The following is a 15,259-nucleotide window of genomic DNA, read 5'->3' as shown; positions in this document are numbered from 1 at the left end:
TGGCTGTCGTAATTTCATACCATGCAAGAACCACAACCACACTTTTTTCAGCTGATAAGGCTGGGTATCGTTAAGACTGATGAGCAATGGCTTCTTGCGAAGAAAACAATTTTTCCAAGGAAATATATATATACAGCAAATTTTAAACCAAAATGGCAAAAACAACAATCTAATAATGTGGTTCTTAATAAACCTTTATTAGAATTCGTGTAATGACCGAAAAGTAAAAAATTTTAAACCCCGGTGGAGGGAACTTTGAGAAGCCTGTTGCCAACTTCAATATTTCATATAAGTGCAAATATTCTGCGGAAGTTCCTCTATGCAATAAACGATACGATGCAAGAAATTTTCCTTTGTTATCTCGATATTGAACGATAGAGTATTAGAAATTCAAGAAAAAGAAGCATGTTTTATGTCATGTCATTTTGCATTTGCAGATCTTGCAGATCACTCTATGTTGATCAAACACTGCAGCTCTAGAACATCTTACAAAGAATATTTACAGACATAATCTAAGAAATTGCTGATACTTTTCTATAATTGACTAAACCACTATTACAAATCATAATCTAAAGTTTTAATTTGGCTTAAAGGCTATGCTCTTAATTAGTTTTCCAAACGAGACAACTTCTCTTTAAACAGTCCCCTGTTATACAAGTCCCCCTGTAAGGCTACTGTTTCACTACTTCTAATCTTAAGTTTCTTTACTCTATCTTGCAGGGCCGCCGGAGCCAGGAGGGCCACGGGGGCACAGGCCCCTTCTGTTTGCAAAAAATATATAAGCAAGTGCCCCTTTTCGAAAAATATATTGCGTGTATTTTACAATGCCTGATATTCTGCCTTTAGAAGCTAAGTGAAATAACATAACTCTGGACGTTGTTGGAGGAGCATGCTAGAAACATTCTTTTTCTTAAACTCACGTCTTGGCAAGTTAAAAAGCAGAGTTCACTAAATTTGATTGTAACAACAATTCCTTATGGTTCTTGATATATATTAACAAAATATATTAACAAAATATATATTATATATATATTAAATATATGTTAATATATAAAGTTCAACATATTTATTAACAAAATCAGACTTCTGTAAAGCTATAACTGCAACATATTGCTTGCTCACAACATTGTGTTCAATGTTTTTTATGAAGAAATGAAAAAGTTATGTCCCTGCAATGAGTACGTGCTAACAAAGACTTAAATTTTCTATCTAGGATTAGAACATGATTAGAACAATATACAAGACTAAACGTACTGCAAAATTTGTTGTACTTCAATATGCCATTCATCTACCTAAAAAATTATCTGCAACATCATAACAGTAAATTCCTGCCCTTTTTGTGCTTCCTCTGACTGATTAAGAATGCAACCCTATTTTCAAGATTCTTACTTTTTCAAGTTTTTCGGAACTCACATGTAATACGTTTGACCAACTAACTGAGCCCCCCGGGATCAATTTTAAGGAGAGTTAAAAACTTTTGTGAGATAAACCTGATAACTTGTTAAAGACTGATGAGATAAACCTAATCAATGTTGCAAATTAAATTTACTATGGTAGTGAATAATGTGCCCGCACCTTCAGCCGATTGCGTTAAAATGACTTAAACATAAAATTTTGTAGCTTTTAAAGAATATTCCATGGAGGCGAACAAATTCCGTGGAGACGTTTATGTGGGGATGAGAGGGTGCGAATACCAAAGGAGACTAAGACTAAATGGTTTAAATATAGAAGTAAGAAAATTAATATCATTATTCGAATAGGGCTGAAACTTTGTTTTGAAAGAGATAGGGACTGGAACTCGCTTTGAAGTTGATAGAGACTAAGAATTCAAAAATTCCATTCAGTTCATATTTTGAGTTGGATTCGTTGGTATGTTGCAATAAATCTGAACATTTGTTGAGTAAAACGCGCCTGCCACAAGTATGAAAGGAGGATGTGTGCCTGCTTCTTACCCAGGACCAGATCCACTTACAATGCAAATTATAAGGAAAATAAGTACAGCGTATTGTAATAGAGGTATAAATCATACATGGAAGAGAGATTTATACTCTCAAAAAACTTTGAAGGCCATGAGATGGGAAGCTATACAATTAATTATGATCAGGAGTGCGTGGTCTCTAAATGGGGTACATAGCCATGTCTGCTTTCAGCAAAGATAAAGTTCACTATGTCCAACGTGTGTCAATATTTTTATATATGTCTAAATTACCGTGAAATCTGTACCATTTTTGGCACTTACTAATATTTCGGAAAAAAATGTTCGTGCCCTTTTTATTTGTTTTGGCCCCCCTGCTCAAACCTTCGGTTTTAGCTTTTTTATTTGTATTTTTTGCAGTTGAATTTAAATCATCGAAGCTAAGCTGATTCTTTATAAATTGAACACAGAGTAGCAGCATAGAATCGCTCTGTTCTAAATCACAAAGACTTAACTTTTCTTTCTGTTTTCAAATCAGAGCAATGGCACCAGCCTTCGTAGTTTTCCACAAAATACAGATTGAATTTATACTTTCTAAGTGCCATTTATAGAGGTAACTCGATGACCTTGTGTCTTTTCCCTCTATGAATGGCAACATATGAAGTAGCTGTTGCCTAGCCTTAATGTTTTAATTGCTTAAATTAAAAAATATTGAATTTTGTTATTTAGCTGGTTTACGTCGTTTTATGTAGAAGTATTCTGTACAGCTATATCGATTGATGGCTTTCCTCGTCATAAAAGTTCGAATGGTTTTCTTTAGCAAGGAAATATCTATTAAAGAGCATTGCTTAATGAGTATGATAAATTTTGCTTTAAAGTTCATTACAAATTTCCATCATTCTGTGATGAGTTTTGAGAAGAGTTTACCTCAAGTTCAGAATCAAAATAAGGATGTTTTGGAAATACATTTCATGATTAAAAATGGCTTTGAAAAAAGCAAACATTTGAGTATGCTAAAGCTTTTCGTCTGACACTCTTCAGAGTATAAAATGTCAGAACACAAATTGAAAGCTCTACGCTAGGAAATTTATATACCCAGTTGTGGATCTAAATAGGCCAATCAGAAGCGCGAACACACGATTGTTGAGGTAGCCCATTGGGCAGCATTTACTGGAAAACCCAGATTGAGCAAAAAACTAAAATGGCGATATGTTTCGGATTATTGGGAAAGCCCGATCGTCGTTCCATCTAGCAGTTTTTGAATCTATCTACATAAGCACGCTATTATGTAGACAAGGAGTTTGTTTTCACCTTATAACTTCATTGGTAACATTATTAATAGGCAAGCGGCACTGATTGGTTCTGCCCCCTAGTTAAAAAATTCAATGAGTACATAATTTGCAGATGGTTGCATTTGTAATTAGCAAATGCTTTTAGGAACAGTTTTTGTATTGTCGTGCATTTCTTTCATTAATTTCTTGACATTTTAAGTTTTGTACCACCAAAAGATTGTTTACATCTCATGCTATCAAGTCGTCATAAAAGGAGGGCTATACCTTAACGATACCCTGGGTACTGATCACATAACCTTACTACGCACTGATTTCAGAATTGGTTTTTACCAAGAATTGTTGTGAGCGATGGCCAGAAAAATCACACGAAGCTACACTGATCACATCGAATGAAACTGCAAAGGATACCTATGTTGTGGCCATGACTCAATACCTTTAGAAATCATGAAGTTTAACTGTTTCTAGCGTAAATTTGGTTTTTAGAGAGGGCTCTTCAGTAGCTAATGTGGATCTTGAGGCCGTATTATTACATCACACAGTATTCGCCACCCTTCTACACAGAAACATTATGCCTCGAAGACAATAAGCATGCGTATGGGAATTAAGCAGGGAAGATTTTTGCCGTCTACTCGACTCGACCAGATAAAGTCAACGCTTATTGCGCTACAGAAAAAACATATGGCCTAGCCTTCCTTAGGAAAATTTCAGAATTAGACCAATTGGATACAAACTGACATAAATTTGATAATAAACACTGGAACATCTGCTCTAAACGAATTTCAAAGCCAATCAGCTCTTTGATAACGCATTCAGATTGCTATTATTCATACGTGCTGTCGATATTGCAAAATATCCCTGTTTTACCGCTTTATGAAAGTCCCTTAGTCATACTTTTATAATTTTTCTGCTGATTGCCCTCAAGATATATGAATAAAATCCATATCCTTTGAATGAATGTAAAAAGAAATTTTACTTGATTGTTATATGTTTCTATAAGACTAGAATTATTAAGGTGTTCGGCTTTTTATCCATTTTAAGTTAAGAAGTATTGCTTTTCAAGGTTTTAAGGACGAATATGAGGAATTGAAGATCGACAAAGAAGCTTCATAGAAATGTAGCATAAGAATAATGTTTATATCTTGTTCTACTGACAAAACTAGACCTGTATGTTTATAATCTCGCATACAAAAAAGCTATTTCGTTTGGAAACAAAACAACAATATCCGTTTGCTAGCAATGACTTTTACTGAATGAAATTCTCAGTCCACTAAGTTGAACGTATGAATGATAGAAGACTTCCCTGAAAATCCACTGCAACAGAATAGATAACGACTTGCACTTTTTGTTGAAATGAAAGTTTGTAGCTATATCTATAATTCCTTTTTTCCTCTTAAAAGTTGCAATTACAAGCCGGCCATCATCAATCTGCCAAGCTTATAATCAGTAATCGTTTACTCGTGCAACAACTCAAAATCCTGAATATCTCTTTTAGTTGAAGCCTGTATATCAGCTTCTCAGAATGTTATGAATGTATTCAGGGTGGTTGGGTCTTCTTCGATAGGAAGGTTAAATAAATAAATGAAAAAAAGATAAGCCTGTCCTGGAATAGCATTTTGTTCCCTAGTATGGGCCTAGTTTTGTTCCTTATGTCAGCTTAATCAATTTGTCAGTTAAAATAAAAATGAATTAAATTTACTCATATATACTCATATACTATATGTAAGGCGATGCAAGTCAAGAATGAGAGCAGTTAATAACATGATCCAAATACAAACGTTACTGTTAATAATAAGTACTATAGGCTCAGGAGAACTTTCCGGCGCTATTTTATGGAAAACAAACGAAGATCTTGTAGCCAAACTTCATGAGTCTATTCCAAGAAATCAAATATTATCGAGCTGATTTTGTATATCTTTTTAATATTTATACATCTGAGAGTCCCGACTCAGTTTCTAAGTGCAGATAAAATATAGCAATGAAGAGCCGCAATCAAAAGTTACTTCCATTTATGCAATACTTCTTTTGGAGAAATTATTCCGCTTTGAACATGTCACATGTTAACAGTTAGAAATCTGAGCGTTATAAGCTGCTGACAAGGAATAATGTTGACTAAATAATAATCAATAAAGTACTGCTAAATTGACAATGAGGATTAGTTTTCGCTTCGTTTTACTTGAAATTGTTCTCTAAAATCAATTTATCCAATCTTCGTTTTGAAACTAAAGTTTCAAACAGATTCAAGCTCAAACGAAGTCATCTACGTAAAATCCCATCAATTTAGAGAAAAAAAACTTTGCGAATTTTTAGGAACCTGGAGCTGTGCACAATTATTTGAATACATTGCATTTTTATCAAAAGCAAATGGCAAAAGTTAGAATCTACGACTAGAGTAGCCTGTTTTGACCTCGCGTGCTGTTTTTGGGTGTGCATCAATAAACGACATTCCATGTGAGGCGGCTGTGACCAAACATCGGAGGAATCTTTTACTGAAGCCAAAAAATGAAGACCTCTCTTTTTATTCTCACGGGTGAAACAAATGTAAAAAAGTGACAATTAAACACCGAAAAAAGCTGTCTGTAAAAAAACTTATGAGCAAGCCGAATTTCCCAGCAGAAATACACGGTAAATTTGAAAATGACAATTAAGAAATGGACCTAGAATGAATTGCAACAGAATTTATTTGTGCGGCGTTGTGCATCTAAATAGCTTCGCTTTAATATGCAACGCATGCCAATATTCTTGCGACATTTACGTCAGTTTTGAAGGAAAAATTAAGGCATCCCCCTCACCGCATTGAATAGTGTAAGTTTACAATTTAACGGCGATGAAGGCTAGGAAGAAAGTTCTGCGCTACTTCTATGATATTTGTCTAAAATATCAACAGATAGGAAGTAGAAGTATTTGGGAAAAGAATTGAAGATTATAAAAACACAACGCAAATGTTAGGTGACCCAAGTACTTTTGGCAGGCATTGTCTAACAACTTTTAAAGTAAGGAAGGCTTTTGGTTTTTAGCTGATCCTCCACAATTTCATTGAACTGCCTATGTGTTCTTCTAATTGAACTTGCATGATCATCAAATAGGCATTAAATGTTATTTGAAGTAACGTTTGCGCCATCATGGTACTGCGAAGTCATATGCAATTGAATTCAAACACAGCAAATGAGCTATAAGGGAATTGTTGCAGACCACGGAAATGCGGTTACGACTTAAGGTTTTTAATACCTTGTTGGTATGAAAAGATATAATCCTGCATGTCTAGGTCCACAAATTAAAGTTTATAACAATGCTATTCAGCGTCGTAATGCTTGCCAAGATCTTGCATTGGCGTTGTTTTGGGTGGGCGTTGTCTCGCCGAGCCTCGGTCTAGAAAAGCAATTCACTGTGTACACCTGTCTCTTCTGCCACAGCACACGTTCTAATAAGGCACCACAGTTAAGACCATACTAGAGGTCTAATTAATTTGTTGGTTGATTCTAAATTATTTCTTTCCATTTTGGAATAGCAAATTAATAACATCGCAAAAACATATTTTTCAGAACTTTTTGTACATACTTTGCCATACTATCAACTAGCAAAATCCATGTTTGAATATAGCAACGGCATTCTTTTCTTTCTATCACCTGGCAATAGTGATCAGACTTTAAACCTGAGGCTGTGGATTAGTGAAGTACTTTTCTTAAAAAATCCAATAGTAAAGACTTTTAAAATACAATCAAAAGGGCTGCTGAGGTACATAATGCTGTGTTTTTATTGCTAAAAGCAAAAGCAGCCAGGCAGGCCAGTTTTCTGACTGATGATACAGGGGCAATTGGACCAAAAATTGTACTTCTTTTTGTTCTAAGAAACAACTTAAAAATAACTTAGCAGATAAACATATTGTCACTCTTCACCCCAGCCAAGAATTAGCTTTGGGAATTGCCATAATTAGTAGAAATTTGATCAAGTGTAACTAGAAACAAAGCTATTTAAAAAAAAGTGTGCAGGCCAAGTAATGCTTTCTTTTTTCTAGAACTCATGATACCATGTCTATTATCTTTCTTTGTTTTGAGGTACCATGAGAATCTATGAGAATCTTCGTTCCACCCAATTCATGGAACAAGAATAGTGTTAGAATATTTTTGAGAACTTCAACATGATCCTTTGTAACTTTCGTACACTGAAATTTGTTTGAAATGATCACTGTCCTGCTAAAGTGTTGACTACGACCCTTTATAATTGCAAGCTGAAAAGGATTAAACAATTTTTCTTTGCTTCCTTCATTGATATGAAAGCTGTTGAAGTCATATAGCACTTTAATGTCGGGACTCATTAAGGCGTATAGCTAACTTCACCTCTCTCAACTTTTTCACAATCCTTTATATGCTGTTGTCCTTGTATTTGTCAAAGACAATCACAATTTTTGTGCACTGGTCTGGAATGGTAGCAGTACAGGTATTTCGGTCTCAATTTGTCTCTTGGTGGATGTAGGGCAAACCAAACATTTGGCTGCAGCAAGGTCCAAGACGTACCTGTTCAATTTCTCCGCAGGTGATAGTTCATCGGAGATAACGATGGTCACTTATGGCAGTTTCATGCAATCTTCAACAGTCCTTCTGATGGAACCATCTGCCGTGCTGAGAGGCATTGACATAGTTGCAATTGGATACGTTAGAGTTGTCTCGAGATCTACACCTGCATTGTGCTTGTTCGAGTGTACATCTATAAGGCCAAGAATGTCTCTCTTAAAGCTCTTTTTTATTCCTTTAATGTTAAGCTTATTTTCACTGACGAATCCTTGAAAGTTGCAACGACTTTCTTTCCAGTTTTTTATTAAAATAGGAAGTAAGTATTTTCGAGAGTACAGTCAGTTGGTGAAACCCGTCAATACTGTCAGGTGTACCCAAGCTCATTTGGAAGGTTTTTCTGAAAGGGGTGGTTCTTTTCTAAAACCTAGGACAGGTGAACTTTAAAAAGGGTACTTTTTTAATCTGCAAAATTCATTGAAAAGGTGCTTTCTACAACCAACCTAGGACAAGATTACTCTTTGCTGACAATATCACAGGATCTCAAAGATTTTTAGCAAGAGCATCACCTCAATTTGATTCAATACATTTCCAAAATAAGGTTTTGTAAGTATAAAGGTAATTTGCAACTTAAAATAGTAATGTTGGTAGTTTTGTTTTACAATGTGTTCCTTTTTCACTTATCGTCATTCTAGACAAACCTATAAACCTATGAAAACAAGAATCGTATAAACTTCAGTATTCTCCAATAAGTACAGTTTTAGCCAACATAGTGTAACAGAATCATAGTGTAGCAGAGCAGGAACTCCTGTTCACTTTCTTCTTTTGTACAAAGTTCATTATCATTTAGTTTATTATCATCATATCTCAGTAAAAAGGGTATAAAATGTTTTATCAGTATAAAAAGATCACATAGAAGTCAGAGGAAAGGGGTCTTTCTTTATCTTTCGGATGAGCATGGGTACACAACTGATTGAGAATCGACAAGCCGGGCAATGATTAAGCGAGGTTTGTCATATATTTAATAGAAATCAAATCATATCTTGAATAAATCTTCTGACACATATTGCTTGTGCAGAAGTTCGGAAGACATAAAGAGATCATACATCGCAGTCCTCTGCCGCCATGTGAAAAAAACACAAGGCTTTATATTCTGCATGCAGACTAAATCTCTATGATTTTCAAGGTGGTTTGATGCTTCAGTTGGGCTTCCTAGTAGATAAATCATGATTAAGGTGAATGAGGATTCTATTGTCAGAGTGAAAAAGAGCTTCACGCTTAGAGTGTCGAGTGCAGTGACTCAGAAGACGATCTTGAGGAACTTTGAAACGATTAAATTACGTTTAGATGATCTGGTTACTTTTTCATAGTGTCATTTATCAGTTAGTAATTAATAGCGCTTCATAGTTCCTTCGGACAGCAGTTCAAAAATTAGTCTCAACAAAAGATGCATTAAGCTTTTTAGTTGTCTATTTTAGGATAAAAATTTTAAGATTACGTGATTTTCTCGTGAAAACGAGGCTTTTCGCCCCCTTTAACAGACCATAATTCAATTTTAAGCATTTATGCGCAAGAAATATGCTTAATTAACTTAAAGACTTCAACTTTTTTTCATTTAAACTGATTTTTCATTGATTTCTTTCATATATGCAAAAACGAGACTTAAAACATGAAAAAGAGGCTAATGGCCCCCCAAAATCCCGGTATAACATTGATTTTCAAAATCAGCACCCTCGAATTGACCAAAAGCACTCGGTCCCATAAATTTCGCCTTCGGGTGACTATTCCCATTCTCCGCCTGGTCTATTGTCTTTTGAGAAAAAGAAATTAAAAAAAAAGACAGAAATTTTCTATTATCTATTATTCATATACTACATCTATTGCTAAACAAAACTTTTTAAAGAACAAAACAAATTTTAATAGGAAATATATTCATTTTACAATAAGCCAAAATTACTAACAACCTGTTAAATAACTCAGCTTATATCACACATGGTAAAAAGAATAAAAAACAAACTTTTACAGAATAGTGACAATGTAAGTGACTGGCTTCTGGTTCAATTTTTTTAAAAAGCATGACAATATTCTCAATAGATAACCTTGTTGCTGCAAAAATTTATAGTCAAAAGAATATTCTTATGAAATCAAACTGCATTGGGGTTTCAGATGGATCGTCAAAAAGCAAGAAAAATGAAAGAAATTTATTCTACCTGTTCTATACTAGATCCATTATTAGTATTCTAGCCCTAATCATTTATATACACACAGAGAAATTTCAACAACAAACATTTTTTCTCAAATGCATTTTTGTTAGATATTAGCCAAGGTCTTTGACAGAAAATCAAATAACATAATTTGGGTATTAAGAACAATCCCATACATGGGAAATGGTGTTAGTCAAAAGCAAAAATTTAATTGTTAAAGATAACAAAGAGCAAGATCAGCTTGGCATTTATAAAAGAGAGGAATATGAAAGGGAGGCATTCATTTAAGGCTTTGTGTCTATAAAATGAAATATGTTTGATCAATAGACTTCTTTGGTTACAGGGTGCTTTAAAAGTCTCATAATGAAGCTTAATAGTCAATATTTTTCCCGGAAGGTAAGAACTAGAAGCAACATGTTTATGACTGGAAAAAACCTTAAATAAACAAAACTGACCTTCATAGCTTAAAGCTTTAAAAAGTTATATTACATAACAGACATAAGCTACATCACCCTACTTTTATATGTATGCTAATGTTGCAAAAAGCCATAAAAAGTTAAAAACAATAAATTTCACTAAAAACAAAGAAAACATAATTTATACATTGTATAAATGCAAAATGTGAAATTACAGGGTCTGTCTTCCCAGATCTATGGGAAAAAATATAGACTGGCAGTGTGGCTTTCAACAAGCTTTTGCAATCTTGGTTCATATTGGATGAAGTAAGCTCAGGCAGAACACTATCCCTCTATATTTAGCAATATTGTTAATGGAGCAATTACAGGTATCTTGAACAATGGAGGCAGTCATTTGCACAAAAATGTTTCAAATATCATATACAAAGGCCAGGGATACATTTCAAATTTTCAATTAAAGTCAACTGCTAGTAAAATTATAAGAAAATAACATCTTAAAAACTTGATGAGTATAGCTTACACGTCTTATGAATTGATCAGGGTAAAAATGGGTCTGCAATATATTTGCTTGCAAGTAAAAGCCCCAGAAATTATATCTTGATTACAGATAAATACAAAAAAATAAGAAAGACTGAAACTAAGAGCATAATTAACTATACATGTATATATGCGCTCTATCAAAATTTTTGCTACCCACAAGAATTATGACTACATCTCTGAGTAAAATACATGAGTAATACCTTTTCTATATCTTTATCTATACAAAATTCAATGCAAAAATTGCAGCCTTTAACAATTCCTGTCACTGAAAGACACGAGGTTTATAATTGGCTTCCTGGCTACTTACAGCAATATGTTATCCACCAACATCTGATCCGTTCATTGTCACCTGCAGTAATCAAAATAATTCTTCATTTAGAAAACACAGACCTGATTTTTTTGTTGGTAATGCTAGGAAAAGGCTCCAGTGTCTATAGCTGAGGCCTAACAAGGGAAAGGAAGGAGAGATTAGGAAGAGAGAGAGGAAAGATCCAATTTGTTTATTTTTGTTTTGAACAGGAAGGGGATGGAAAACATTCCACAGTTTAAAAGATCTAGAAAGAAAAGAAGAGTTATGGGATTGAGTTTGTGCATTTTGCAAAGAGTTTTGGAAAGGGTGGAAAGGTTTAAACCATTCTAAATGTATATATTGTGCAACTTTTATGTATACCAAAACTTCCATGTTAACAAGTCAGATATCTAAATACACAACACATACTTTTCAGCACTTGAAAAATCTGAAGAATAAACAAAAAGCTATGCAAAAGACAAAAACCAATTGTAATAATAAAAACAAGCTGTTCCTTAAATGGAATCTTGCTCCTGCACAGGCTTCAAGGAGTTGTCAACAGTAATGGCCATGGGCCTAACCAAATAGAAGTTGTATGCCACAGCTCTGACTCTCAAGGTCTTCAAGAAATTGTGGCTCTCAAATGTGTATATATTTTCCTTTTATTTATTGGGAGGAGGGGGCAACCACTCCCTTGCTTTACCCACCCCAGGTGTCTGCCACTGGTTAGCTGCCAGGTACAAGCACATTTAGGTGAAAGGTGGCAAACAACCACAATTATGTTTTCTATCTAGATTGAAAATAGAAAATGCAAACAAAACCTGGACAGAATCTGATCTGATCAAGCCCCGTATGCTGAGGCAAAATATTAGCCATAACTTATTTATGTGTGTTTGTTGTTGTTCACTCTCATCATGTTGCGGTGTTACATATTCATATACTACATTTTGTAGGTTTTTCACTGCTTATAGATAAAGACTTCAATAGGAGTCCTTCAAGCAGCCTTCACACAGAATCTGATGATTGATTTACATAACATTTAGCCATAAACATACTTACGTTCCATTAAAAATTTTAGTCTGGCAGCATCTCATGCAATCTATATCTGTCTTTTATATGTGGACGGACATCTTCTTTAATTTCAGCCAACTTTTCCAAAAACGGTATGAGCTCCAACAACTCACAGTCATTTTTGTCCACAAACCAGCTTTCAATGGGGATGCCGTTTGACAAGTGGTAAGCAAATGCTTGAGGAGAGTTGTCTATCATTATTGTTTTGCTAAGGTCCCTGCCTAGAATTGACAAATCTTTGATGTAGTTTCCCTCAACATAAACACAGTGTTCTCTATACAAACGATGGCGAAACAGCTTCTTCTTTGGGTCAATGATATTTAGCAATTTTTCTGCATAAACTCTTTGTGAAGCTGTGAAAAGTATAACCTCATATAGCTTAGAGACCTTCTCTAAAAATTGTAGCATATATGGACGAGTCCTCACAAATACTTGGTAGTTTACATCTTGATATAATACTTCAAAGGTGACAGCTGCATCCTGCAAGGCTGTCAAGCTACAATGGACCAGGGTTTCATCTAAGTCCAAAACAAGTGACATGTCTCTAGTTTTCCGGGTCTTTAATGGAAGAACTGGTGGACGGTTTTGGAGTTCCATTGGAAGAGGAGGGACATGCTTTATAAAATAAAAAGGGTCGAAGACATCGAGATCATCCTGATATGTAGTGGCGGGCCTAACAGCAGTGTACTCATATCCATTGATTACATGCCGCTCTTTCTCTTTTACTTCATTCTCAGCACCTTCCGTCGAATCTATGTCGTTGCCACGTGTGTCAGTAATCCCCATCGAATTATCCTCTTCCTTTACGCCATTTTTAGAAAACAGGGAAAACACTGGAGAAAATAACGTCCCAAGTATTGACTTCCTTTCTGACTTTCCCGTGGGGCCTTCATCACCAGGGAATGTATCCCCTTCATAGCTTTCACCATTTCCATTAAGCTGACCGCCGCCTTTAACTGATTTAGGGATGCTGGTAAATTGATATGCAGAGCTTGCCCGTTCAGGCGTCTGAGTGATAAAGGAATCGTTGCCATTTTGATCAACACATTCCAATCTTCTTCGTTTCGCCTGCCTTTGGATTTCACTGTCTCCACCTGACCACAAAAAAGTTTTGATCGAAGACAATAATCCATTAGCTTTGTCAGCATAAGATCCTTCTTCTTCACTGTCAGTGCTCTTTGATTCCTCAGCATCACAGCGCTCACGTTTTTTTGACTTCAGCGCGGGTGACATAACGGCCTAATTTGGACACGCACTTTGAATGGACATGAATATTCACCTTACACTTTGAAAACAACGTTGAATCCTTCAAAAACTACATAAAAGTCAGAGATCGCTTTTCGTTAATCGAAGTACAAGTGTTACAGATGCCAGGCCTCTTCTTTCATTACTTGTTTTCATTTAACGAATGTCGATAACTCTTTATATTATGCTCATAATTTTCAGTGCTGAGCAATGCAATTGATCGCACGAGTAAGCATGCTGAGAGACTGACAATCATATTGATCAATCAATTGTGACCGTCTCGGCGGGAACTAGAGACGCCCCAATCAGTGGGCAGCTCAAGTAAAGGAAGAAAGCATTTGCAAAATATAAGAAAGGAGGTCATTCATAATTCTTTATGCCATAAGAAGTTTATTCAGTAGACCAAATGAAAGGCTGGCGACGTTTGAAGGTGAATGGAATCCTCTGTACAATGAAAAAATAAAACGTTAAAATCTACAATTCAAATATACAAATTTTAACAAAAAAGCAGAAGGAGTGTCAAAATAAATGAAAGGAATTTGGTTCTAGGATTTCAGTAATTATCATTTTCGTCAAGGCCATTTAATAATACGGGACACTTGTGTATATCAGTTTTGGTATTCCGAAGATCCTGAGTACTGGTTTCTGACAACCTGGCGAACAGGCTTGCAAGACACGAGGGAGCCTGTTTTATCTAAAACGACTGAGGATATGGTTGACAAACTGGCAAATTACAACAAAGAAACAACAAGGTCCCCAAATCCTAAAACGACATTCGTTTGTTGGCTGAGCAAAAGCTTCTCCAGAAATTTGTATTTTCCTTCCATTTTTTTCAGATTTTTGAGAAATGACAAGTTAATGTGTAAATATGTAAAAATGTGAATATGATTCTCTGTAAACAGGCACGAAGCCAAGGGTGGACACGGGGGACATTGCGCGCCCAACTAGAATTTTTTAACCCTCTGTGCCTGGCCAAAAATTCTAGGATAAAAACATGTTTTTGTCTAAAAACATGGAAAACGGCATCTTCCTACGTGAATGTCGAAAAAAGCCGGTCTCAACAAAGTCGGTGCATGTGTTCATTCATGGCAAAAAAACCAATATCTGCTGTTCACCAGTCCACACAATGCTATATCGAGTCAATCCAATGACTATGCTTCAGAGACATTGAGCATTGAGCAAGGTAGATGCTCCCAACGAAGTCGCCAAGCTGCAAAACAGAGTCAAACTTCCTTCATTTTGAACGAAATCTTGGTGTTATTGCAGTTTGATGACCTTTTAGTTACGATAAGGCTCCGTTGCTCCTATCATTATGGCTAAGTTCTCTTTTACTGTTAATTTTTGGATTTATTCTGTTAAATACGTAATAGAAAACAAGACTTCCCTTTAGATGCTTGCGTTTCTAATCGCTAGTGAAGGAAGATTACCAAGTCTCTACAAAAATTCATTATATTGCAAAAAGTATTTATCCGGTGGCAGACGATAAATCTGTACCAAACCACAGAACAAGAATAACTGTGATCAAACTCTGTATCAATTGCAAGATGTTAAATTTTTGAGTTTCTTCAATACCGTTACTTAAGTTCTTCAATACCATGCTTAAGTTCTTGCCTTTAAATGATAACAGGGGCGTCACTAAAGGAGGGCGTTTATACCCTTACATTGTTCATCGGCATATAATTTTTTCTCAATTTTTATGTAACAGTTGTAATGTGTTAAGATTTCTGTAGCAGCTCAACGTTAAAGTATTGCTCTAGAAAAGCTTGAAATTGCAAATCGGAA

At 35.3% G+C, this 15,259-nt stretch overlaps 1 protein-coding gene across 1 annotated transcript; it reads right to left on the bottom strand.

Moving 5' to 3' along the window:
• Positions 1–9,557: 9,557 nt before the first annotated feature.
• On the bottom strand, positions 9,558–13,709 carry LOC135694411 (CTD small phosphatase-like protein 2). Its single transcript, XM_065213152.2, has 2 exons — positions 12,221–13,709; positions 9,558–11,221 (listed from the first exon to the last, which is right to left on the bottom strand). Exon 1 carries the CDS (start codon positions 13,463–13,465, stop codon positions 12,236–12,238), a length of 1,230 nt encoding a protein of 409 aa, XP_065069224.1. The 5' UTR covers positions 13,466–13,709; the 3' UTR covers positions 9,558–11,221; positions 12,221–12,235.
• Between the last annotated feature and the right edge of the window lie 1,550 nt (positions 13,710–15,259).

This window comes from Rhopilema esculentum, chromosome 8 (genome assembly GCF_057945365.1).
Source record: "Rhopilema esculentum isolate cy_ngs chromosome 8, ASM5794536v1, whole genome shotgun sequence".
Taxonomy (NCBI): Eukaryota; Metazoa; Cnidaria; class Scyphozoa; order Rhizostomeae; family Rhizostomatidae; genus Rhopilema; species Rhopilema esculentum.
The sequence above is the reverse complement of the archived record's forward strand: the minus strand, read 5'-3'. Positions and strand labels throughout refer to the sequence as shown.